Source organism: Eurytemora carolleeae, unplaced genomic scaffold (genome assembly GCF_000591075.1).
Source record: "Eurytemora carolleeae unplaced genomic scaffold, Eaff_2.0 scaffold1304, whole genome shotgun sequence".
In the NCBI taxonomy this organism is placed as follows: Eukaryota; Metazoa; Arthropoda; class Copepoda; order Calanoida; family Temoridae; genus Eurytemora; species Eurytemora carolleeae.
Genome location: NW_019402103.1, coordinates 809 through 28,558, shown reverse-complemented (window position 1 = coordinate 28,558; position 27,750 = coordinate 809). Strand labels below are relative to the sequence as shown.

General features: G+C 32.5%; 3 protein-coding genes and 1 long non-coding RNA gene across 7 annotated transcripts; 3 read left to right on the top strand and 1 right to left on the bottom strand.

Annotated features, from left to right (window-relative positions):
* Nucleotides 1-6,511, top strand: LOC111717837 (probable cytosolic Fe-S cluster assembly factor AAEL012261). Its single transcript, XM_023493291.1, has 13 exons — nucleotides 1-394; nucleotides 580-684; nucleotides 960-1,034; nucleotides 1,263-1,320; nucleotides 1,605-1,722; nucleotides 2,208-2,353; nucleotides 2,792-2,878; nucleotides 3,387-3,489; nucleotides 4,242-4,302; nucleotides 4,560-4,614; nucleotides 4,670-4,761; nucleotides 5,024-5,098; nucleotides 5,577-6,511. The coding sequence occupies exons 1-13, from the start codon at nucleotides 201-203 to the stop codon at nucleotides 5,785-5,787; spliced, it is 1,380 nt and encodes a 459-aa protein (XP_023349059.1). The 5' UTR covers nucleotides 1-200; the 3' UTR covers nucleotides 5,788-6,511.
* LOC111717839 (eukaryotic translation initiation factor 3 subunit F-1) lies at nucleotides 5,918-22,556 on the top strand (the record flags this gene model as incomplete). Its single annotated transcript, XM_023493294.1, is given in 10 exon segments — nucleotides 5,918-6,605; nucleotides 7,267-7,384; nucleotides 7,830-7,893; nucleotides 8,339-8,397; nucleotides 9,357-9,485; nucleotides 10,302-10,364; nucleotides 10,728-10,813; nucleotides 21,174-21,261; nucleotides 21,734-21,899; nucleotides 22,313-22,556. Coding segments are annotated over 9 exon segments (861 nt in total). The 3' UTR covers nucleotide 21,899; nucleotides 22,313-22,556.
* On the bottom strand, nucleotides 11,006-17,624 carry LOC111717840 (uncharacterized). Of its 4 annotated transcripts, XR_002768930.1 has the most exons (8): nucleotides 17,298-17,624; nucleotides 17,051-17,106; nucleotides 15,989-16,993; nucleotides 15,098-15,913; nucleotides 13,882-15,028; nucleotides 11,958-12,522; nucleotides 11,403-11,479; nucleotides 11,006-11,265 (listed from the first exon to the last, which is right to left on the bottom strand). It is a non-coding gene; the product is annotated as an uncharacterized LOC111717840 (long non-coding RNA). The 4 variants fall into 4 exon arrangements; XR_002768928.1 differs by having other exon boundaries at nucleotides 15,989-17,106; XR_002768929.1 differs by lacking the exon at nucleotides 17,298-17,624 and having other exon boundaries at nucleotides 15,098-15,267; nucleotides 15,348-15,913; nucleotides 15,989-17,185.
* Nucleotides 22,550-27,750, top strand: LOC111717838 (nucleolar GTP-binding protein 2; the record flags this gene model as incomplete). Its single annotated transcript, XM_023493292.1, is given in 9 exon segments — nucleotides 22,550-22,672; nucleotides 23,653-23,791; nucleotides 24,085-24,178; nucleotides 24,571-24,629; nucleotides 24,683-24,773; nucleotides 24,968-25,033; nucleotides 26,070-26,171; nucleotides 26,482-26,543; nucleotides 27,627-27,750. Coding segments are annotated over 9 exon segments (837 nt in total), but the record flags the coding sequence as incomplete, so codon positions are not given.

Sequence of the window (27,750 nt, the reverse complement as noted above, 5' to 3'; positions counted from 1 at the left end):
ATTATTTTTGATTGTATGTCAGTAGTAAGGTATATAGACGATTTTCAATCAATCAATCCAGAAGGGTTACATGGTTACATCAGAATTTTACAAATTTTTTTTTGCGGCATTTGTACAGACTTAGACTAGACGCAAAACATAAAACGTGGATAGTAAACTTCAAAATAAAACGAATAGTTTTCGTGAGAAAATCGTACGCCATGAGTCACTTTAGTGGGGTTTTACAGCTCACGGATTTGGACGATTTTATTACCCCGTCTCAAGAATGTATAAAACCTGTGAAAGTTGAAAAGAAGGTTGCAGGGAGCCGTGGCGGGGCTAAAATTCAAATAGAGGAGGACGGGTCTTACATAGAAGAAAATGATTTAGGAGAAAAGAAGAAATTAGAGAAAGTAAGTAATAAAAATTGATAATTCTTATGTAAATCCAAATCCTCCCAAGTTATCATTTGAAATGTAACCAATATATTACCGGGTATATTCCTAGAGAACGATTTTGGACCCCCCGCCCCCCCCCACNGGGGCAAAAAGCCTTCTAGTATAATTAACTTATATTTATCTTGAACATGTCTTACGCGCGTTCTGATTCCTTTAGATTAATATTGCATTTTGTAGGATGTATTACTTCGGCAGAGACAATTCTGATTGAGCAGCAAAGTAATCAGCAAATTTACAAAATTCTCAGGCATTTTTAACAATTTTTAAAGAGATATTTTTCAAAGATAAGACCGCCAAGGAAGAAAGGGTCAGGATAAGAAATAATTACTTATCTCTTTTTTCTATCAGTTCAGATTTGGGGTTTAAGAAAAAAAGTTTTTTTACTGTTTTAGTTTGCCCCTTGGATCCGGATCCTAAGTATAGGTTCCTACGTTGTCCTTTAGGAAACACGCAAACCGAAAATTCGAGAAAAAAATTTTCTTCAAAGATTTTACGTTAAATGGAAACTTGTTTTAAAAACAGAGAAAAAGAAGAAAAGAAAGATGATCCTCCTTTTATAGTTTTCAGTGTTGCTATCCAACCCATCATATCTCTCAGGTAAAGATATTTATTATTTTCCTAGGAAATNCAGCGCATGGCCGAGAAATTGTCTTCACCTAACCTAAAACAAAATAAAGTGATAGACAGCATATTATTTAAAATTTAAGTAGCCGCAGTGCTCGGCCCCTTAGTCTATACTAGCCGCAGTGCTCGGCCTAGAAATTGTCTAAAACAATACCAAACCAATATTAATTTCATGTTGAAATAAAATTCTTTTAATTTTAGCGCTAGATATAAACTTACTCCTGAGGTGACTGCCAGAAAACTTGTCACATTTTTCAAGGTATTTTTGTATGAATATTAGAATAATTCTAAATTATTGAATTTAGAAGGCTTGAAGTAAATTAAATAACTATGCGGATCCAATTGGTCAAAAACCTAATTCTGAACTGCTGAATAAATAGAGAGAGATTATCTAAAATGTCCACATTTCTGAGTAGTTCATCAAGTTTTAACCAAACAAAAAATCTGTAAATTTTAAAAAGAAATATTTATGACCTGGATCCGGATTTGGATTCAAAATTGAATGGATCCTAAGCACTGGCTTATACATATCTAATTTTTTAGAAACTTGGAGCGGATTTGGTTTTAGATCTGAAGATTGCTGAAGATTTATCTATCCTAGAACAACAACAGGAGTTTCTAAACAGATATAGAGAGAGGAAGGAGGGACAAAAACATCCTGGTTAATTGGATTTTAATAATAATAGGAATAAAAAAGGTTTGGGAGGCCCTCAGCTACGTGATTTCCCTCTCAATTTATCTTTCCTCCCTTAATCTCCCGGTTAAGTAGTAATTAATAGTTATTACAGACTTTTTACCATCATTAATGACCATACAGATGGAGGTGAATGTGAATGTACTTAACGCCTCTTATGGGAAATTAAAAAATTTACAAAGTCATGGGTTCCCTCGACCAATATTGTCTTAAAAATGTCACTTGCTGCACTCTGTACGTTTTGTAGGCAACATTGGCTTGAAAACCCCTGGTTAAGTAAAATTCCCATAGTTTCCCTGTAAAATAGTTGTAAATAGTTATTATTCACGGCGTAGGATTTACTTATACTTTTATGCGGATTTGTTCCTCTAAAAATGGATTTAATACTATAGATTCTGAAAATAAAGATTTTTCTGTTTAAATTCTAATTTTTTTATCTTTCATATTTCTAGGTCCTATTCTGAGCTCAAGTTGTCCTGGGTGGATTTGCTACGCAGAAAAGACGCATGGATCCTGGATTCTTAATAACATTTCTAGGTATACACTAAACAACATAATTGCAAATCTTATAGCGTTTCCGACACTAAAAAATCACCCTTCCCCCCCCCCTTTTTTTTTAAATTAGCTCTACATCATAGCACCGTGCTACAAAGTTAATTATCGTGCTATAATGCAAAATTAGCTGTATATTATAGCACTGTGGTATTAAGTAATCATCGTGAATTAAAGTTAAATTAGCTCTACATCATAGCACCGTGCTATTAAGTAATCATCGTGAATTAAAGTTAAATTAGCTCTACATAATAGCACCGTGCTACTAAGTTAATTATCGTGTTATAAGGCAAAATTAGCTGTATATTAAAGCACCGTCCCATAAATTAATCAAGTTTTAATGTTAAATTAGCTGTATATTATGCGCCGTGCTAAACAATTTTGATTGGTTTAGGGATTTTCTCTAAAAGAAATAAGGATATTTCTAGTTTTTTAAAATTTAATAGAGAAAAACAAAGGAATTTATCTTTAAATAATTTTGTAGAAACTGGAGGCATCTCGGGAAGATTTTTACTCTGATGTGATTGAATGTAGAGATGTGGACTGCGTGGTCACATCATTAGAAATACAGGTTTAAAACTAGAATATATTTCATCAAAACTCATATTTTTTTTATTTAAAGGGACTGTAAGTGTAATTTCCAGTGACCCTCTTTGCACAGATGACTATGGCTGATTTACAACTGTACCCTTCTGATAAAAAATGTGGAAGATACCTTCGTTTTTCTGACTCGAGAAGTGTAGATTTCTGTGTGTTTCTCCGTTGCTTAAATAACTTTAGCAGAGAAACCGCAAATGAAAATAAACACTTTCAATGAAAAGAAAATGTTGATATCTAACCCATATTGGCCGATAAAGAATGCTTTTAAGATTAACGTTTTAAATCGGGCATTGCCATCTTTGCATGGAGGGTCATTTGAAATTACGCTTACAGTCCCTTTTTCAGTCTTCATTTTTGCATGTAGAGGGACATAACATTATGCTTACAGTCTCTTTAAAAACATATATATTTTTGATTTCTTTTCTAATTTCAAAGATTTTTTCTTGTTTTTTTTCATCCACTTAAAACCCAATTTCTAGGAAATGATCGAAAATGAAGATTTCAAGGTGGATTTTCAGAGTCTAGAAGAAACAGACCTGGACACCCTGGTCCCTGGTCCTGCAGAGTTAATAGTTAATACAGGTGGGATACAGGGGTGTATATTTTTCTCAATGTGACATCAAATGGCAATTTTTTTTCATTCTTTTTTAATCCATTTTACCCATAGTTAAAATTATTCCCCCTAAAATCATTACAAATTTTATTTTTAACTTTGGGGATCAAGTTGTATTTGCTTAAAAGGGGGGGTTAAATTATTTTTAGAGGAAACATACGCCCCTTGTGGGATACGTTCACATTTGGCTAAACCCCAAGCAGACAAGGATAAGTGGCTGGAGCTTGACCCTGGAGCTCAACGTACCATAGCCTTTAGGACATGATACTTAGACTGTAGGTTGAATGTTAATAATAATAATAATAATACTAATAATAATAATAACAGGATGTAAAACTTTCATGATAAAGAAATGAATAAACTTGAAGAAATATCATGAGCTGAATTCGGATACATTTTTTGTATAAAGATCATTAAGATCCATTTACTTTTGATCCGGATCCTGGATCCGCACTAGAATAAAATGGTTATCCGGATCCAGGTTATGAATATTTCTTTAAAAAATTTCAAATTTTTTTTCCTGTGGGATGCTAACACTCGATGAAATTTTCATAGATGAGGAGACTTATAAATAATCTCTTTTTTGACAGTCCAGATTTGGGTTTTGAGAGAATTTTCCCCTTGGATCCAGGAAGCCAAAATGTTGCAGATCCGAGGAATCCTAAGCACTGCATAAACATTGTGTTTTTTTGGTCTAAAAATCAATCTAAATATTGTAAAGGTTCCGGCTCCGGAGGATACTCAGACCACGTGTTTAGAGCAGCTGCTGGCCAGATCTTTAGGAACAGATTTATTCATAAAAAATTAAATTTGTCGAAATTGTACAGAATTATGCAGAATTGCGTAGAATTACGCGGAATTGCGCGCAAGTAAAGTTTACTTGCGTTGGAATCCCTACTCAGTACTTCCGTAATGTAACTGATAACTCGCCTCATACTCTCATTTTCTAATTAGTAATTCTATTATTTTGTTTGATTTGTTTTTGGTTGTGGGTTAACTCTAATATGCAAAGGCCAATATTTGTAAAATTAATCTGTAGTAAGGAAATCTCCAGTATTCAGTACACTACTCTTAAAAATCAGGATTTTATGGAAGTAAGTGGATAAAATAAAAATGGGAAATTGACTTTTTATACATTTGTTATTTTAGGTATCTTTGGAACAGGATGGACGTGTCTTGCTGAAGTTTTGTATAGCAAATGGATTTAGAAACATTCAAAATTTAGTTCAAAAGATGAAAAGGAACATATATATTTAAATATAATATTTAAATCCATTTTTTTTACGTTCTAAGAAAGAAGTTCATAAAGACGATGAAAACTTTTTAGAGCACATTTTCGTTTTTTTTGTGTCCTTCGATCTATTTCGTGAAAAACGAATGTCAGTTTCTCCGTAATTAACAGTAATTATTTGGAATCTATTTAAATGTACCATTCTTACTTTAAACTTATGGAGGGATAAAAAGTTGATTGAATTATTTCCTTAATACATATGATGAACCCAGAAAGCGATGTGATTATGATTTTGTTGAAATTATGGCTTGTCCGAGCGGTTGCTTGAATGGAGGTGCTCAACTAAGGTAATGGGGAAGGGAACATAGTGAATAAATACTGTAAAAATCAGTGCTTAGGATCCATTTAATTTTGATGCGGATCCGGATCCTTAGCAATGGTAAAAATGTGGAATTGAGAAAACTAGGAGGACAAAAGTTATGATTCGGCAAACATGTGAAGATTAAAATAGTAAAGTTTAAGAATTAAAATAAACTTTAAAAGAAAGATCTTGCATTATTCTGTCAATACCAATTGTATTTTTAATGAGTATTTGACATGCCTTCTTCATTCTTTACTGTAACTAATATCAAATCTGCTATCTCTTCAATAGATGGATTGGAAGGGCATACAATATACAGTACCTTTAAGAATTATTAAGAAATAAGCTGAAGTTTGCAAGTGAGACCAGCAATTTGTTGCTAGTTGCAAATCAATTGATCTGATTGAATGATAGATGCATTGATTGATTGATTGATTGATTGATTGATTGATTGATTGATTCAGACCTGAAGGTGAGCAGACAAGCAAGGAACTCATAACCTGGCTCCAGGAGCAGTATACAAACATGAAAACCTGTTTGCCAGAGGAGAATGTTTTACTGAATAAAGTCGTATCTGCCTGGTTCCAGGGGGACCTGGAGAAACGTCAACACCACCTCTACACTGAGTACCATGAGGTTGAGAAAATGACGAATGCGCTCGCCATCAAGTGGTGAACTTCGCAATTCATGGTTCTTTCATCTTATTTACGGGTCTGTAAGCGTGACCCTTCATTCAAGGATGGCAGTACCCTTAAAAGCTTTGTCTGGTCAAGTATGATCTAGAAAATAGATATCCATGTTTTAATTTCTTTAAACTGTTTATTTTCATTTGCGGTTTCTCTAATGGAAAGTGACCGGCGCATTATCGGTTATATGAAGCAATAGAGAAATGAGGTCTTCCACAGTTTTAATCAGATTAAGGTTTCAAATCGGACGTTGTCATCTTTGCATTGAGGGCCACTTGCTCTGTATGCTAACAGTACTTTTTGTACTCAGTACTCGAAAGCCATAAGATAATTCTAAGAAATTAAAATTAACAATGCAAAAAGTAAAATCCTTGTAACTACATTAAAAGGACTGTATTCATAAGTTCAAGTGACTTTTTCATATATGCATAAGCATTAAGCATTTCTGATTCACAACGGTACTAATTTAACCTTTGTGTGATATCCTGAATATTGCTGAATGAGATATCCTTCCTGTTAAGATAAAAAAAACGATATATGATTCTGCTCTTTTTAGTAACATCTTCAGTTCCTTTAAAGAGGTTGAATTTTTTTTTATAGTTTTAACCAACCAGATTCGGCCATTGTATATCCTAAACAGTGTTATTATATTCCCATGTATCTGTGATAGTTAAAATACGTAGAAGTTTCTAGACTATGCAATTATTTCAGAAGAAGAATGGCGGTGAATATTCGAGTAAAAGTCCATCCCGTTGTCTTATTCCAGATTGCGGACTCATACGAACGAAGGTCCCAGGAGAACCACAGGTACTAACACAATTCTGGTTATTTTTTAATATATTTAATGAAAGCTTCATATTCAAGTTTCATTTCAATTTTCAAATCTAAGTTTTTTTTTTTTTTATTTATTGATGGATATTGCATGAAAATGGTTGAACTATAATTGTATCCATTAAGGAATTTTAAAACTAGACTTTTAGTCGCGCCCTCCCTCGCCTGTGAATAATTTTGTTCTTAACTGTGCTCTGAAAGTCGACTATTTAAAATCATTTTCAAATATTGGCGGATTTTTCTCTTTGAATTGGCGCATTTTCAAAACGGAAAAGTAAAATTATATATATAGAAAAACTAGGCCCATTTTCTTATTCAACTGTGAACATTTTCTTTTGTATACATTTTAAGTACTAAACCAAAAAAGTTGGCGATAATATAAAAAAAAATTGTGAATTTTCAAAATTTACCGACAATCGAATTTTTTTGAAGGCTAAGTTTTGAAATTCTGATCATTCATGAACCTTAGTTGGGGTCATGTAAGGTTCAACACAAAATTTGGGCCCTATGGGTTTTAGCCGTTTCAACGTTTATTGGATTCAAACAAACAGACAGACAGGCAAGCAAAGTATATGAAAGATATTTTTTTATGGTAGCATATGATCTTCTTTTTAATAAAGCAAAAATTCACACCCAGGGTTATTGGTACCCTGGTCGGGAGTGTGGACAAGCAGTGTGTCGAGGTGACAAACTGCTTCTGTATACCCCACAAGGAATATGAAGAGAGGGTGGAGGCCGACATTGTCTATGCTCAGGTCAGATATTTACTAATAATTACAATGTAGGTATCATCAATATTGAAACTAAGGCTCTAAGCTAACCGGGGGTTTGTGCAAAAGGCCCCAAAAAAATAATGCTCTCCAAAAAAATCAAAAATTGTCCCTACGGTTCTGATCCGACAGTTTAATGTCGGAGAAATCACTACAAAGACTTCTAAAATAAAAGTTTCATGTTACAAATCATTTTATGCTTACTTCAAATTCGAAAACCATTAAAAATAATGTTAAATAAGCTGAGGCCGTAAAACAGTCCAAAAATTTGGTTTTTCAACTTTTTTAATGTCTTTGGTGTGTTTTCGTTCTCTAGCTCATTTATTTTTTTCTGAATTTTTAAATTAAAATTCAGCATAATGTTTTTTTTGAGGGCTGAGAAAGGATAACCTTTCTCTGAATAAATTAAAACCTATAAATCGTGGTTTAGGACATGTTTGACTTAAATAAGAAAGTAGCACCTCAAGAGATGCTGGTCGGATGGTTTGCAACAGGTATTTTCAAACATTCCAGGAAAATATGAAAATCTCGTCTTTGTGATGAAAAAAATCCTAAGTTTCAGGAATGAATATTTTTAAAAGTAACAATCGGCGCTTAAAAGATAAAATTGTTTGTGAAATATCAATTACATACAAGAGCATCGAATTGAATTCCGACATTTGTAGGTTATAATATCTGAGTGATTAATTAAATATTAATTGAATTATTTACAATCTGAGTGGAATATTGCAACTCTGAATTTATATGGACGCCACGCTCTTGGGACAAAGACGTTTTTAATAATTGTCTCCTCACGCAACAGATAAAAGCAAAGTTAGTAGCGATCAATCGAATCAATTAATTATCAGGCTGTATCCCCTTTTATTTTTTCGCAAACACTCCCTTTAAACTTGTGAAGTGTTCTTATTTCTAATAGTTTTCTAAATGCACAATCTTTAGGAAGTGAAATAACCAGCCACAGTGCTCTTATCCATGATTACTATGCCAGGGAAACTAAGGTCAGGATTTTCAAAGTTGTTAAGGAATAATTAATCTTGTCTATTTTGATTTTGTTGGGAAATCATAGAATTTTAAGGAAAAAGCGTGTATGTTTTATTGAATTTCACACATAAAGGATTAAAAGATAAAAAATAAAATAGCCTTAACGTCCAAAATTTTTTTTACTTCCCCCTAATCTTTGAAATGGGGTTTACTTTCCCCTGGGAGTAGGTTGGGGGGGGGGGAGTGTTTAAGAATTTAAGAATTTGGAAGATTAGTGGGAAAAAATTTAAAATTGGGCATTAAAAGTTTTTTCCAACCTTTTACCTAAAATTTAATTTCTTTTCCCCTAATAACTATTTAAATCAGCTTAGAAAACTCTAAAAAAAATACCCATCTTCTGTGGGGAAAATTTGATTGTCAAAAGAGGGGGGGGTGTGTAGATTCCAATAAATATCTACTCTTGGAAACCTTCCAATTGACAGCTTTTTCTTCTTTATGTTTTAAACATATTCCTTTAACATATTCTATTATTAAATGTATTCTAAACATTGGTTTTATCATGGTCTTCTGATAAATAGTAGTTTTAAATATTTTTCTTACTTGATTTGAAATCAGTTAACTTATTGCAAAATTATCAATATTATTTATTTAATTTATACCATTAAAGGGACTGTAAGGTAAGCGTAGTTTTAATTGACTCTCCATACAAAAATGGCAATGTCCTATTTTCATCAGTTCCCTTAAAAGCTTTGTCTGATCAAGTATGAATTATATATGCATGTTTTGTTAATTTAAACTGTATTTTCATTTGTGGCTTTTTGGCAAAAGTGACTTGCGCCTTTCTTGCATATAAGAAATAATGTAGAAATTAACAGAAATATATATTTTAGATCAGATTAAGGTTTCAATTGAACATGAAATTACGCTAACAGTCCCTTTTATACAATTTATATTTATAAAATTTGTCTAAATCTAGGACCCAATTCACATGACCCTGGACACTACCCTTGTAAATGGTAGGATGACAATGAAGGCCTATGTGTTTGTACCTCTAGGAGTACCTGGAGCAACTTCTGGTTCCATGTTCACTCCGGTTCCAATTGAGGTGAGGAAAATAGTTTTCAGAGTTTCAGTGCTTAAAATCCATTACATTTTGATGCGGATCCTGGATCCGAATTGGGATCCAGGTTATGAACGTTTCTTGGAGATTTTTCAAATTATTTTTCTTCTTTTGATATTTTTGTGCTAAAAGATGAACCCATCAGAGATAAGGACATTTTTGATTATCTGTCTTTTTTCAACAGTTCAGATTTGGGTTGAAAGCAAAAGATTTTTGTTTTCAGTTTTTGATTGGTATTTTGCACCTTGGCGTGGATCCGCATATTTTGGCGAATTTTAATGTTTCTTGTTTTTGTTTTTTAATGTTTTCCATTATTTGGTTTAGATTCATTTTTATTTGCAAATGTTGCCGCTTAAATCTTTTTTTTTCTGGAAAGGAAATGTTACTGACATTACCTTTAAAATAATAAATTTTGCATCTTCTATTTAAAGGGGCGGTAAACGTAATTTCGTGGGAATCATTTTTTTGTCAGATTCATAAAGGTTCTCTTTAAAGCTTTGTATAATCAAGAAAGAATGAGATATTCATCTTTTTAATTCGTTTTCAAATGTAGGATTTCTGCAGTTCTTAATACAGAAACAATGCAGGGAATTGCCAGAGCCAACTCCCTTTTAAGATAAAAGACGACATTTTCCACATTATTTGTCAGATAAAGGTCTAAAAGGTACCGGATTGAAATGGGCCTGATCCTCTTTAAAACGTCAATTGAATTCACAATGACAGGTTTCTTTATATTTAATAATGTCGTCTGTTCCTGGAAACCTTATCAAAATAAAATTGTTAATTTATTTATTTATTAAGGTTACTGCATCTGAGCCTGAGATTGCAGGTCTAGACCTTCTTCACAAAACTAAATACATGAAGGTATGGTTAACATTAATTTTTTAAATAAATATGTTAATTTGTTTTCATAGTTCAGAACTGTGAAAAATAGCTGAATCGTAGCATATTGATCTTTGACTTTTTTTTGCCTCCAATCTGTCAATATTTCCATAATCTTAAGAGATTTTTTCTCAATTCATCGGATTACGAAATATACGGATTAGTATAAACTCAAGAGATTCTAAACAATGGTTTCTCCATAACAGTGTAAAGTTTTATGTCTAAAGATTTAAAGCATACCGCTTTGTGCTCTTGGAGACACTTCGTTGGCGAGAGCTTTAACCCCAATTACATTGAATGATGGGTTGTCTGCTAATAATAATAATTATGTTATTCATTGTTTAGACTAGATCTGTTGAACCAATGCCTGATCTTACCAAGATTTCTGAAGCTGCTAATAGGATGGAAGTCATGTTAGATGCCCTTCTTCAGTAAGTTTTTTTTTCAGCCATTTTAGCTTTATTTTATTATCTATGAGACTTTGTTTTTTGAGGGTTATGTCTTAGTAGGTAAACAGAGTGGTGAACTCTATAAAGAAAAATAAAGATTTTTTTCTCATCAGATTATCATAATATAGAGTGTTATGTAAAATTAACTTGAAATTTAAATGATTTGAATTTATGCACATTTAAGGATATATATTTGCACATCAAGATTTGACAATTATGTTTTTGATAATCACATTACAAATGTGAAGGAGACTGTGATCTTAAAAATAAATTGAAAAACAAACAAGTTAATTCTGCATGCTATACTTCATAAGTTTGAAAAGAACTGAACAAGCATAAAAAGAAAAGGTTATAAACTCCACAACTGTGATAAGAGAAGCTCCTAGAAATATACCTAGACTCCCTCCTATTTCTGACATTAAATCTCCCAATCCCTGAAAATTTTTATCAATCAACAAAGTCTAAATCCCTAAAAAATTGAAATTAAAATTTAAGAGAGTTTTTTTTCCTATTAAAAATTGAAAGAGAAGAGTTTTTCTCTTTACTTGAACTTGTTAATCAATGATGTTACCTTTCCCTTTACATCAATCTTTTTGTATAAGCTCTCTGAATAGTACAAGTTCAAAACAATGATACTTTTTCCTTCCGCTGAAAAAGAGGTGTTATATATTTTCCTAAAGACATTTTTCCCAAGGGCAACTTCCTAAGTGTCAATTTTCCAACTTTGCAATTTCCCAAGTGGAATCTTCCTAATGGTTAGGTTAGGTCTCTGAGGCAGCGCAGGCTGCAATGAGTGAGCTGTGGTTAGAATGGGCGAGTGGGCCGAGCTCTGCAACTAGATTAGACTAGAGGGCCAACTAGGTTGCTGTTTGGGAAACTGCCATTAGGGCAAAAAGTCTGGGGTAAAGTAATTGACAGTTTCAAATTTAGAAAGTGTCGTTGAAAGTTGACAATAACACTTTATATATACTCCTTGTAAAAAATGAAATGTACCATTTTACATATTGATTTAAATAAAATAAGTACCATCTATGTCCTCTTTGACCTCAATCATGAGAAAGAATCTTCATTTTAAACAAATCTAATTGGTTTCTTATCAAGTTTATGTATAGTATATTTAACTAACCTGGATTGTAGACCTTTTCAACATATTCTGGAGTCATTAGAACTTGGTTGCTTTCAATTTGGTAACCAATTTGTACACAGTCGTAATTACAGTAATCCCAGGAAATGTTTGTGCTTTGGATTGATGAACTTGGGATAATTTCAATCTGATCCAAATTTATAGAACATTTTGTGAGCTGTAAAGATAATTTATGTGATTTTTAGTTTTGTTTTTGTCAAAGTCCCTTTAAGTGTGTTTATCCTGCTAAAGGTGTTGACCAATCAATGTAAAACTAGCTGGAGGCCTGTGGAATTTAAAAAATTGATTTATAAAAATAGATTTTTGACGAAAAAAATTCGATTATTTAGCCTATGTTGCCCCAAGGGTATCCGTGGGTTTTCTAAAAAAAATCAGCCAAGTCGGTCCAGTCATTTGGCCAGCTTTAGCTAACATATATATATACAAAATATATACAAATATATGTATTTGAGCAAAGAGCTTTATTTTATAGAATAAGCCTTTGTTCATCTTTCCTTGAGAAAATAAGTTTAGCTCCTTTGATAATCTCCTCTGGGGAGCAAGTACCCTGAAATATTTCATATATATAATTAATAATAATAATTATTCGGGTGTGACCTGTTACCAGACATTATTAGTAATGCACTGAAACCGGAGACTAAACTGATTCAAATTTTACTATGCAGCATGTGCTAGGGAGGCGGGATCAGATGCTTTCACACCCTCTCTATGCCGAGAAGTGCTAGTCCTATTCATTTTCATAAGATTATTACTATTCATGATACAACCAGAGCTACTAGCCATAACACCAATGCTTCTTAGCATAGTAATATTGCGATGCACCATCTGATAAGTAATACATTCTGTCCGAAATTTCTGATGTGGCATAGAACCATTCTTTTATGTCTCAATTATAAAAATTAACAATTTAGCATTACATCTCGTTTTATAACATGCAGTCTTACATGAAGACTTTAATTTAAAAGATATCACATCATACTTTCAAGATCTAAGTATTATTTTAGACATTGAAATATCAGCATGAGTAGAAGTAAAATCATATAACGATCATGGAGGAAGGAATACAAATTAATATTAGCATTTCAAATTAAAAATCTTTAAAAAATTCAATTTCAAAATTTATATAAAATTACATGATTGTAAAGAGTTAAGTTTTTATACAGGTATACATTAAACTAATTTTACAAGTAGAGACCTCTTGCAGTGAGATATTCAACTTAGACTATTTTAAAGGCTGGCTGAAACTTTGAAACTTCTCCTTTAAAAGAGTACGTACAGGGTAGCAACATTCCGATACAGCATAGCAATATTCAGATTCAGCGTAGCCAAAGAAAATGATTAACTGCACGCCACGATTATATTACTACTACGAGGATAGATTTTCACTGCATCTAAATATTGTTGCTTTGGACAGTTTTAAATCTTTTACAGCACAGTGCAGCCTCTATGATTAATACCTATACTAAAATGAACCTGACCACAGGTTTCTAACTTAGCTCAAGTACTTTGTTGTACACAAATTTTTCAAATTATATTTTTGATAGTGCCATCAATATCCATTAAGCCAAAATATGGGTCAACTTACAATTCTAGTACTTTCCAGCTCAATTGGGCTAAAATTCATTTAAATTAGTGTAGAATCTGTGATTGGTGGTCTGGCAATAAAATCTGATGTCCGACTTAATTAAAAAACTGAACAAGAAAGGCATTGCAATTATTTTCAGAATCTTATTTAAGTCCAATAATGAAGAAGAAAGCTGAGTTCTTTCACTTCAGATCAAAAGTGAATAAAGTCTTCAAATCATAAGACCAAATTTTGTTATTATTATTATTAGTCATCTCAAATTGTCCTTGTGGGTGTAGGACATTTGTAACAGTTTGATTTGACTTGATTAGTAATATTTACCTCTAACAAGTTTGTTGTGCAGTTGTAAATTGAGGCAGTGTTTCTTTTCAGTGTATTCCAGTTACATTCATCCTCTCTAGATACTTTGTAATATGGCAAAATGGCTGTTACTCTTTTAATAGTCAGGGAATAAGATTTAAGGGAAGGTAAATGATACTGGTCCCACTGAAAAAAAACCAGCGACTTTATTCTATATTTTTTTCAAATCCTTAACAATGCACTTAGCCGATGTACTTGAATATAAGTTTGTGTTTGTGACTCCAGGGTACTTCAAGTAGAAGTTTAGCGGAGTTCTCTGATTTATAATTTTCTACATCTCCATCTAGGTTTTGTCATAAAGAGATTTGATGAAAAGCTTCTGGTGTGGAGCATCTTTGATGTTATTTGGTAGCTTGTTCCAGGTTTCGACTACACAGTTACTGAAGAATTTGTTCCTTATTTCTAAGTTGGATCTTTTTGGTTGGATATTTAGGTAAAATACTGATTGTCTGGTTGTGATGGTTATTATTGGGTCAACCAACTGGAGCCAGGTGTTTAGCTTTACATTTTCTTTTCCATGGATAATCTTGTAAGTCTGAATTAAATTGAAACATAATCTTCTATCAGATAAGGATTGGATGCCTAGTTCAAGAAGCTTATCCTTATATGTGGTTCCTGACAATCCTGAGATCATATTAATTGCGTTTTTTGAACTTTTTCAAGGCTTTCACAGTCCCCTATACTCCAAGGGTTCCAAACAGGTGTAGCATACTCTTAAGTGGGGTTATACGTAGGGTAAATATAATCTTAGAAAAACCTTCCTTAAACTTACAATAAACATGGCCAGTATCTTCCTGGACTGAAAAGCACAAATATCTAGATTTAATTTTCCTCTTTTGTACCTACAGTACACACACACTCTTTTGTACAGATAATCAGGCATTACTTAAGGGTTTAGTGTTCATTCCTTCTTAAAGTTACCTAGTGTCTTCAACCGAAAATCTTTATTTTAGTACACATTTTATTCTTTTCTTGAATTTAGAGCTTTTCTAGAAAATTTTATGTATCGCTTTTTGCAAAAATGGCCTGAAATTGGTACAGTTCCCATTTTTAAGGAATCCAAGGAAGAGAAATTCTTCTGTCCTGTTTAGCACTGTTTTGGTTATAGCTGAAATATTAAGCAATTTGGATGTGGGTTAAGAAAGATATGCAATGCAGGAAATTCTTAAATAATTACCTTGATTGTTTGTTGTGTTGAGTCCTAGAGCAGTTATTTGTTTTTCAAATGCATACTCTGGCACTGCTCTGGAGTTGAATACAGACATTTGAGAACCAAATGCATTGTAAGCTTCAGTACTAGCAATGTTTTTATCTAGGACTTGTCCACCATCTGTGCTAATCTCTAATCTGAATCATAATTGAACAAAATATGTTTTAAACCTCAGTCAATGTAAAAGTTAAAATTATGATATTGCTAAGTGAGTTACCTGAAGTTGATGCCATTTCTTAATCCAAAGTTAGATCCATAAAATTCTTTTTTGGTTCTAGAAGTAAATTTACTAATTATAGAATGCATAGACAGAGATATATTAATTGGGTAGGTTATGTGAAAATTAGAAGCAAATTGCTATTTTTGATATTCCATGTTGGAAGCTTCTGCTAAGAATTTAAGAAATATTAAAACTAAATGAATGTATTCATTGCATAAGAAAATTTTGTACATAGGACCATTTTAGCAATACTTATAATTTATTCCCTAAAGCACTTAGCACCCAGGACATAGACCCTAAACAAAATATTTTATTATTATTTTGATCCCTTATTGGAAATTGGTGTATTTACCGTGTTTCTAAGTAATCCTGGCAACATTGTTCACCGCCAACCTTAAATTTAAACTTGTTATGAAGCACTTGCTGTTTGAAAAAAATTGTTTATACCGTTTGTCCAAAACTAAATTCACAACTTTTTATTGTTTCAGAGCAGTTGTTTGTAATACGATCAAGTAAATCTAATGAGCTGTTATTAAATTCAGACAATTTTTCTTGGTACTCCCCTGAAAAAAATATGTTTTTTAATGATTTATGTAAAAAAAAAAATTAAAAGAAACAAAATTTTAAAAAAAACATACCTTTAAGTTTGTTAAGTTTTTGGTTGCTTATGCTTTGTGTGGTTGATAAAAAGTATAACAAATAAGATATGAAAGAGAGCAATTCTTTTTCAATTCCACTTGCTTTAGATCTTAAATATTCAATCCTTTTATAATTTAGCCCAGAAGGAGAGGCATATTCCAAATAGGGATTTTCACTGCTAGAAAAATAGAAATGGTATACATTTTCCTAAAGATAAATCAATATTAAATTGGAGAGGAATATTTCCTTTTTATGTTCCATGGAGCAGGGTCACAAATCATCACCACTGGAAACTTGTATCCCTTTCCTTCATCGATCTTCTCTTGAGTAGTTAGACTTGTCTGGGATTCTTGTCTTACAAATAACTAGTAACACAACATTCTTTAATTTTAGTCAATCATGCAGGCTTTTTTATACTTTGTGATATCAACTTTCAATAGAACATTTAGATAATATACAGGGTTTCTCTGAAAAAATTGAGTTTAAGCTTTTTCGCCTATTGAACATCATTTTTTGAACTTACAAATGCCTCTAGTTGGTATAATGCTCTGAAACGAAAAGAAACGTGTTGCTCTAAAATGTCGTTTTATCCTTCTAAAGTATGCTTAATATTCGAAAATGTTCTTTTTCCCTGTTCCGAATATTTTCAATAGCGTTTTCACCCACTAAGCGTCATTTTGTTGTATTTACAAGTGTTTCTACCAGATAATATGTCCATAAATTAGCGGTTGTTGATAAAACATTTTGATCCAAAATGCCAAACTGTACCTTGCAATGTACTAGGTCCCTTTTCCTTAGATTTAAAAAAACTCAAACATCATTTGTCATATCTTTTCAAAAACCCATCATTTTATCTTTGAAAATGCGCAATTTATTCCTTTTTCCAAGACACCCTGTATATTGGATCAGTTTAATGATTACCAAAACTTTTGGGAACAGATTAATTATCAGACATGTCAAGAAGATTGTAGTTATCATAAACCAGACAAAATTTGCAAATTTTCCTAAACAAATGAGATTAAGAACAAGATTTTAAATTAATATGCCAATTGTTATCTCACCTAAATCAACATCTATTATCTTTGCAAACCCATGAGCAGACATCTTTTCACAAAATCTAAAAATGACTATAGTTTTCTTTCCATTCCTAAGGTCCAAATCTGCATTTTGAAAATAATATCGAGGACAAATAAAAGGTTTGTTTGATGTTTTATCTTGAAAACTTATAATGGAAAAATATTAGATTTTGTTGGTTGAGATTTTATTTGAATCTTGATTTGATTGATTTTCTGTGAAGTAATATTTTACCTTCTCCCAAGATACTTAGTGGTTTCCTTTAGTCCTCTTCCTTCTAAATTTCTATTCTCATCCATATTGTCTGAAACTAGAAAAGGTATTTGCCTATAATTATTTATTTAATAAAATAAAATGCACCCCCCCCCCTTGAAAAATAATGTTACCCCCAGATGCTAGGTTTTTTAGACTCTCTGTAATGCACAAAATGGGTAGAGTTTTAAATGAAAAAAATTAATTTTTGATGTCTAATTCCCATCAGAGCATCAAAAAAATGTTAAAATATTATAAAGAACCATAAAATTTTATTTTTCTTAAAAAGTTCTTGATTTAAAGACAACCATATATAACCCACTTATCCTTTTTTCTTTTATCAAATGATAGTAATTGTAATTAAAATCTGAAATCATTATTCAATCAAAGATGTTATAAATATCTAATTAAAATTTGTGAGTAAAACTTGTACAATGATCATTGAAGATTGACTGGTATTTTTATTGTTATTGAATTAAAGCCAATTTATCTAACAATTTACTTTCATGACTTAGCAGGCCAAGTTTAAAACAACATGATGTAAACTCTTAAATGTTTGAACATATGAAAAGGAATGTGGTGGTTAGGTACATTTTCCCAAATAACCTCTTCACATAATGACAATTTGCCAACTGTTCTAGCAGCAGTCAGGCCTCCAAATGTGTCTCTTGAAGTTAATATTAAAATTTCATTTACGAAATCCAAAGTCATTTGGAAAAGAAAAAATTTTTGGTAACCAAAAACCAATACCTGAACAGTGAATATAAACCCTTCCAACAACGGAGGGGTGTATATTTCTTAAAATTCCCCCACACACAGACACTTTATACCCAAAAATATAATTATTTATAAATCATTTATTTTCCAAATTCAGAGAATAAACCCCTTTTAAAAATTAAAACTACACCCCTGCGGGGAACAAGATTAAGTTGAGCTCTGGCCTTCTAGTTATTTATCAAGGGTGGGTCTGGTTAATTTATTGGAAAACTTAATTATAGTATTTAAGTCAAATGTTCCACATTTACAAACATAATCAACATTATTTAGGTTATAAAATATACAGGTTTTTAATTTCTAATAAATTAAATACTAGCCAAGGGGGGGGGGGAACGCAACATTTTTAAAATTTATTTTAGTGATACATTTTGGTTTTTCAGACTAAACTCCAGATTTATTTTGATCCGCAGACTTCATATTTATTGTTTATTTTGATCCGCAGACTTCATATTTATTGTTTATTTTGATCCGGCAGACTTCATGTTTATTGTTTATTTTGATCCGCAGACTTCATATTTATTGTTTATTTTGATCCGCAGACTTCATGTTTATTGTTTATTTTGATCGGCAGACTTCATGTTTATTGTTTATTTTGATCCTCAGACTTCATGTTTATTGTTTATTTTGATCTGCAGACTTCATATTTATTGTTTATTTTGATCCGCAGACTTCATGTTTATTGTTTATTTTGATCCGCAGACTTCATATTTATTGTTTATTTTGATCCGCAGACTTCATCTTTATTGTTAATTTTGACCCGCAGACTTCATATTTATTGTTTATTTTGATCCGCAGACTTCATGTTTATTGTTAATTTGTAATAACATTGTTAAAAGTATGAAAACAGTTTTACATACACAACATTGTAAAAAAAAACTGATAAATACATAAATACAATGAACATTTTTTTAAGAATATTGAAAGAAAGAAAGAACGAAGGAAGACTTGAATTTGGAGATTTTTAATCCAAATACTTTATTTTCATAGATTCAAAGTTTTTTTATTTTCAAAAATGTGTAGGAAAATGCGTATTATAGTACCCATGTGCCTGATATTCAAACAAAATATTCATAATTTAAAGTTCAAAATTTGGGTGGGTGGAGGGAGGGGGGCAATTAAATTGAGGACTCTATGCCCCCAACCCCTCAGAATTATTCTTGTATACACCCTCTTGATCATAATAAGATGATAGTGGCACGCTAAACTAAAGTAAATTGCACATAACATTGAAATCTTGTGTGTTATCAATTAAAACTACCCTTAATGAAAAGCTAAGAAAGCCCCTCCCCCCACAAAATGTATTACTCTCCTTAAAATTTGAACAGTATATAAACATAACTTGGCATTATTGTATCAAGCTAATTTTTCATTGCAAACTCAAAAATATTTATATTACATTCATTTTTGGGTTTTTAACGAATATGAGCAAACGTACAAGAAGAAATACTACTTTTTGACAGTAAATCGATATTAATATTATAAACTGCACATGAACTCATTCTTGAACCATATATGTGCTCTAAAGTTGACCCCATATCTACCTTGCTAGCAGAATGCCGACCAGAGTAATCAAACTTATCTACCTTACTAAAATCTGCATATTACATGAAAAACATACTCCTCGTCCTCAAGTACTTCAGAATTGACAAACAGTATGTAAAGTCTGTACTGAGATGACCAATAATGTATCTGCTGGCTACCAGCACTCCATTCATATATTCCCAATATGTATGTTTACTCGAAATGAAATCCTCATGCCCAATTATTTATAAATCGAGTTACAACATGTACAATCGGTGTTAAGATGACGCATAATGTATTTTGACTTCAGAAATGAATTCCTCATGCCCAATTGCCTATAAATAGACACACAGAATTAAAAATCTGTGCTAAGATGACCCACAACATACCCCTGCTGGCTGCTAGCGCGCCAGTCAGAATGCTCCAAAATTTATTTTGACCTCAGAAATGAATTGCTCGTGCCCAATTACGTACAAATTGACATACTACATGCAAAATCTATGATGAGATGACCCATAACGTAACTTCTGGCTGCGAGCGTGCCAGTGAGAATGCTTCAATCTTTATTTTGACCTCAGAAATGAATTTCTGGTGCCCAATTACCTGTAAAACGACATACAACATGCAAAATTTGAGCAAAGATGACCCATAATGTAATGATTGGCTATCAGTTCTCCGGTCAGAATGCTTCAATATTTATTTAGACCTCAGAAATGAATTCTTTGTGCTCAATTGCCTGTAAAACAACATTTAATATGTAAAATCTGTGCCAGGATGACCCATAATTTAATGATTGGGCTACTAGTGTACCGGTCAGAATGCTCCAATGTCTATTTTGACCTAGGAAATGAATTCCATGTCCCAATTATACTGTAAATGTGATACTAATATTTGAGCTAATCAAGAGTAGGATTTCAGGATGATAAAGGGGGGGGATAGGAGATCTTACGTAGGGTTTAGTTTGGGTTGAAGATGTTATTGTTCGCTTTATTCTCTGACAAAGAAGGATAGAAATAGAGTTGAAATAAGATAAGAGGATAAGAGAACAGTCCCTTGAATACCCTAAATCAATACTAAATTTTCTCTCTCAACAAGATTGAGATAATTGTAAAAAATTCGTATTTTTTTACTCACTAAAAGCGCGAGAACATTGACAAGCAATCTTAGCTCAACAAGATTGATTTAACTGTAAAAAGTCGTATTTTTCACTCACTTAAGCGCGCACTTTTGCTCAGATCCGTTCAAAATAAAAAAATGCATGCAATAAAGATATTTTTAAGTTTGCATTAAAAAAATCAGCTTCCTACGACAATGGTAAGTTATGTTTTATACACTTGTTAAATTTCCTGGAGAGAAATACGTTTCATGTCCCTCTCCCTTTTTTGTTTCATTTCTAATATATAACCGGATAAATTTGGTTTTTTACACTTATATGTATATTCAAAACCAGAGGTGCTATGAGGTCACAAAGTGGTTGCAGTGATGTTTCACATATCTGACCTTCTCCTCCTGTCCAGTATGCAGTGGTTGGGTATATTGTTTACTTAATGCTTGTGTCAGGTATGTTGAGGGTGTTCTGGACGGAAGTATATCTCCGGACAACGCTGTTGGAAGAACAGTTTGGGACCTGGTACAATCAGTACCTAAGGTAGGGACTAGGGATGTGCTTTATTCAGTTGGTTCGTTTTCGGGTCATTTTTTTACTTATTTTTTTCAGTTCATATATTGCAAAGATAAATAAAAGCAAACTTTACTTAATGCAGACTGCAGTTTAAAAATCTTGGGAAGTTTTATCAAAAAAAAACTAAGTAATTTCCACGTCACATTTGTTCCGTTTTAAAAGATTCTTTAGTTTTCAATTTACCTGATTTTTGATACTTTTATAAAATAGATTTTTTCTAGTATTTTTTTTAATTGTTTGTTTTGTCGTAATTTCTTCATTTTCTCTGAGCATAAATTGTATTATATAAATAGGACAAAGTTCTTTTTTTCACAATGTTCTCTTATAACTCGATGAGATTTATTTTTGAGTGATTCGTATTAAATTCAGTTTACCATCTTACTCTATTAACTGCCATCTCTATTCTTGAAACCGCAGATTATTTGATTTTAATGTTTAGATGGATACTGTTGAGTTTGAGAAGATGTTGAACTCGAACCTGAGAGATCTTCTCATGGTCATCTACTTGTCCCAGCTGACCAAAACCCAACTCCAGCTCAACGAGAAGCTCTCCATGGTCTCAGTTAACAACATCAGGGAAATGGCAAAGATCATTCCGGAGTAAGGTAATATTTTTTTGTTAGTTAGTTGGTCCATATTTATTGAGCTTTTGGTGGAGAAATATTTTGATACATTAATTTTTCTCTTGTTCTCGTTAAATTGTTAAATGGAGTGTCCGGCTAGACATGGAAGTTGAGCTGAGAGTAAAGTAATGTAGAGAACTTTTTAGGATTAATTTGAGACCTAAAAGACGTTTTTGTCGTGTATAATTGTTCAGTTAGAGCGTACGTTTTTTTCATCTTTCGATAACGATCACGGAAAATGTAACAAAATTTCTCTATAATGCTGCACTCTCTGTTGAACTTCATGTCTAGCAGGGTACTCCCTTTAACCATTTTAGTGACTAGTTTGATATATAAAAAAATTAATTGTTCTGTTTTTGAATAATATTTATGCTTAAATCTCTGTTTGTGTTTAGGTGTTGAAGAAGTCCCTCTTGTCCACGGTAGACAAGCATTGATCTACAGACTCACATTTAAACTTATACAGTACATACACAACCGGTTTATTATTATAAATAAAGATCAACTATTTGTAAACAAACCGCTTTAGGACTTGTATAACTTGGTGTCTAGGTATTTGCAAGTTCCCCTGAAGGGAGGGGAACAGGGGCTTCGCCCCCCCCCCTCTTCAGAGGATATCTTACCAATTACAATTTCAGAGTGAGAGTCGGAAAAAATGGCGAAGGGTAGTATAGTTCGGAAGGATAAGAAGGAGGGGTATAAACCCGGGGCAGGGTCTGCTAACCCAGACAGGAAGGTGTCAGATCAGTCAAAAGGTGAACATAATTTTAGGTTGAAATTGGACAATCAATCAATACTAACAAAAGGAATAAGCAATCATTTCCCCCCCCTTTTTTAAATTCGGTGATGGTGATGTACCAAACCTCTGTAGAGTAAAAAAGTAGATGTTAGCACATTTATTGAAAACATACTTCAGTCTGGGTTGACCCTAGTCAGTTCTAACGATATAATAACCATCAAAATCGATAAAAAAAAAAATATAAAAAAATGTTTGTTAAAAATCACAAGAAAATTAACGAACAAAAAAGATTTTTAAAAATAAAAATTTGGACTGTCAAATGGACACAAGGGAAACAAACTCAGATTATTGATGGAAAAAAGATAATTTGCAAATATTCACTTATAAAAAAAATGTCTTAAGACAATTATTATTCCTTGAGATTGATTCTGTCACAAAGGTTAAAAACAAACTGTTTAGATGTACGTGTATAAAGTGGTGGTAGGGGTCGAACTCATTAACTTTTTGTAAATCGGGGGGAGGGGGAAACTAATTTTTTCCCAGAAGTTATATATTTTTTCGGTTTTGTTCTCTGAATTGTGGAAAAAAGTAAAAAAGTGATTTATAGGGAAAATAAAGAATTTTGTCCTTTAATGTGCAATTTCCCCCCCCCCCCCCTTCTAGTTGGTCATTTCTAAACAGTACATTATTCTGAGTTACCTTTTATGCAAATTGTGCCGAAAGGACTCGCAACATAACTCTTTTTGTATTTGGAATGTAACTAAATCTACTTTTTCCTCTCTAGAAAGGAATAGCATCGATATGTTCAATGGGTATTAGTGAATCGTTAAATGCACAGTACACAGTTAAAACTTTGGGCTATAAAATGTTTGTTGAAATTCATTGACCCCTCAATTAAACCTATATTCAAACCGTAGAATTTTGTTTTTATTTTAATTTAAGTAATCTTAAGTAATACAATGTTTTCTTTAAAAATGAAATACTTTAATTATCAAGGAATTGCAAAGCCCCGGTCAGCTGGAACGATCAAGAGGTTGGCGATGTACAAGAACTTCAAGGCGAAGAGGAACGCTAAGGGAAAGATTCTGAAGGCGGCTCCGTTCCAGAGCTGGGTGGACAGCGGGACCAGGGCAAGGTTTGTTTGATATATTTTGTTTGTTTTCTCTTGGTTGTCGTTAAAATCCCTATTCCCCGAAATGAAATTCCTACAATTTCACAGTTTATTCTGGTGTCAATAGTCAACGGGTTCAGTCCCTTTCTCAAAAGTTTTATCTTCAGGTCTTGAGATATTTTAAATATATTTGATAGTTCAGTTTTGCCCAGTAATTCTGTAATTGTTAAGGATGTAGAATATACTTTTGAAAAAATCAACAGTAATACAAAGAAGTCAAAAATAATAGTTGTTTCTAATTAGTTCTAATATTCCAGGGTTGCTCCTGCTAGAGGCTGGTTTAGTAACACAAAGGTCATCTCACAAAGTGCGCTTCAAAAGTTTCAGGAGGAGATGGGAAACGTTCAAAAGGTAAAAACAAAACTTAAATTAAAACTGGAAGGGTATATAATTCTTTGAAAAATACCCATTTTCCTTTTCTTTAATTTTATTTTTTCCTTATACGTTTTTCAAATTCCACGGGAAAGGCTGGACACTTCAGCTAATGTCTTTTATGACTTCCTGTTAAAATATAATATCACAGACAATCACCCGTCTCACAATCCTAACTATCCTTCCTTATGCCAAAAACAAATACCAAAACTTTCCCGTTTTGTTTCTTTATTTCTAAGCTGCAAATTCATTTCCACGTTCCCTCTTCCTTAAGTGAAAATTTTCGTTGTCTTAATATTTTCCAAAACACTAACCCCCCCCCCTCTCATCTCATTCCAACAGTTTTTAGCATAAATCAAATATAATTCTAGGATCCCTATAAAATTGTGATGAATCCAACTAAGCTGCCAATAACGCTTTTACAAGAAAGGTAAACTTTTGAACAAAGAAATCAGATTTAATTTTAATTGATTCAATTTTTAGGGCCAAGTATGCACGAGTCCACATGTTAGATACTGAACCTTTTGATAAAACTTTTGGAAAGAAATCTACAAGGAAACGTCCTAATATTAAGGTGCACAACTATACTTTTTTATATTAAATGAACGATAAGTTGTCTTTGGATAATAATAAAAGAGTTCTAAAAACTTTGAGGTTAGCTCTTTAAGGTTATGAGATGGTATGATGCTGTCAAATTTCGATGTTGAGATTTTAGCAAAGTACAAAAATGATAAAAAGTTTAAATTTTCAATCTGATTCTTGGGTTAGATACCGGACCTGGAAACCCTGGTATCTGGGGCAGAGAAGAGAGGAGAAAACTATGACGATTCTAAGGTAAATCCTAAATTAGATTTTTATTTAAAGGGACTGTAGACGGGATTTAAACTAGTAATATGTCCGATACACAGTGGTATTATTGAAACCTCAGTCTGAGCAAAAATGTTATCCCTGTTTTTTATCTGATTATTGATATTTTACATTTGCACCCCAGAAGGGGGCTCTGGGTTGCATGGAGGGGTGGTTACCTGATAACACTTGTGTTATTGGGGAGTCATAATAGATAGATAGACATTTGCGAATCTCATGTATGAGTCAATAGAAAATTTATATAAATTATATCTTTTTGAGAAAATTATATTCTCATTAATAATTTGACAAGTGCTCAAGATCAGACTTGTAACGCTTCAATCTGCGGGCCACCTGACATTTTGTCGACATTCCCTTTAATGGGTATATTTATTAGAGGAAACATGACTATGTTTATTTTTTTATAACAAATTGTCAAACAGCCTCATTTGTCATTTGAAAATTAAGTGGCCTTGCCCCCCACCACCACCCCCATTAGATAATGAGATGTGAGCCTCAGGGTAGTTCACCTGTTAGGATCGTATTCTTCTAAATACGATCTGGGTCAGGCCGCATGTTGGAAAATCAAGCAGATCGCTTTTAAAGTTAAATTTTGTCATTTAAAATATGGCATTAGTTTTTATTTATTATGGACCATTTCGAGGGAAACAATAATCAATATCTCCTTTAAACTATAATTTTATTGATCGTTTTCTCTTAATTTTTATCATTATATATTTATCATTTATATATATCATTTTAACAAGAATATATTTTCTTAAATTCACCTTAATCTGATCAAAGTTGTGGAAGATACCATAGTTTCTTTTGATTCGAAAATTTTTCATTTCTGAGAGTTTCTCCGTTCTTCTTATAAACAAGGAATGCACAAGTCACTTTCGGCAGAGAAACCGCATATGAAAAACACTTAACAGTTTAAAGAAACAAAAACATTGATATCTAATCCATACTTGAACAGAAAAAGCTTTCAAGGGAAATTTTAATTGTTTATTTTCCCGTCTAGGATAAGGATCGAGTTGTTGATGCTCCGGATGAATGGAGTGCTCCCAGAGAATGGATTTTTGGAGCAGGGCAGAGTAAACGTATCTGGAATGAGTTATACAAGGTAGAAAGAGACGATTTAAATTTCAATTATTTTTTTAGTTTTTTGATATTATATTTTCTGATCACATTTCTTTTCTTAATTTTTCAATCATTAATATTTTTCACAGTAGTGGTGNAGGCAACTTGTTAAATTATTTTTGTCACTTTTCACACATTTAATCATTTATTTCCCCAACTCGGCAAATAAAACCCTAAAAACGCAAGTATTTTTAACTTCTGGAGAAAAACTGATCTTCCTAAAGGGTGGGGAGGGTGTGGGTTTTTGAAAAACGATTTTTCGATAAAATACAAACCCTTGCTTAATTTTTCAGGTGATAGATAGTAGTGATGTAATTATCCAAGTGTTAGATGCCAGGGATCCAATGGGAACTAGGTACACTTACTTTACATTAATGGGAATGTTCTTATAATAATCCTAGTGTTAGATGCAAGGGATCCAATGCGAACTAGGTACGCTTACTTTACATTAAAGGGACTGTCCTCGTAATTATCCAAGTGTTAAATGCCGGGGATCCAATGGGAACTAGGTACACTTACTTTACATTAGACTGTCCTTGTAATTATCCAAGTGTAAGATGCCAGGAATTCAATGGGAACTCGGTACGCTTACTTTACATTAAAGGGACTGTTCTCGTAATTTCAAGTAAGCTTTAATTTGATAAGGGGGTATGTCGGATTCACACCAGTAACCTTTAATCTTGTTCTGATCTATGACGTGGGAGGTTTTTTCTAGTGTTTAATTCTGACAAAGTCTCTCATTGTTTCTACAGCAAAAAAATGCCACCAATCACTTTAACTGAAAAAATCCTGAGAATAATCAATTTTCAAAAAGTAACACATGGATATCTTATTCGTCTATTCTTGATGTAAAAAAGCATGACTTTGATACATACACTCCATAAATAGAGAGTCACTTCAGTGTATTGATCAACAACAGATATCGTTGGGAATAGTTTTAACAACCTATTTACACCTGCTGGAGTTTCATTAGTTAGTGACATGGACAAAGTATGCCTTACTCATTCAAATTTACCTTTCTGGCTTTACCTTCCCCTTTTCAACGTTCATATTNACTAGAGATTTGTTGATAAATGATGGATTGGACATAAGTGGCAAGTTGTTTCATCCTTTTTGATACTTTAATCCCAAAGATGTACTTATTTTCTCATTTTTATTTTTACCAATTTAGCTAATATAACCTTTAGATAGACATACCTAACTTCTGGGGAAAAATTGGCATATTTTGTTTTACTGAAGATTAGAGTACTTTATTGATTGTCATGATTTGTAACTCACATGGACTCATTAAGTGGTTCATAAGATTTATGATTTATACCAAAACTTATAACATGTCTTAAACAGAAATAAAAATATTTGGAGAACCATTTCTGGAGTGAACTTGGACCTTGGTTCGTTTTGTTGTAAACTTTTTTAGTTTTTCTTTGTTTTCTTCTAGGAGTCAGACAATTGAGCAGTATATAAAGAAGGAGAAAACTCACAAGCACTTAATGTTTGTTCTCAACAAGGTTGATCTTGTTCCTACCTGGGTTACACAGAAGTGGGTTGCACTTCTATCACAG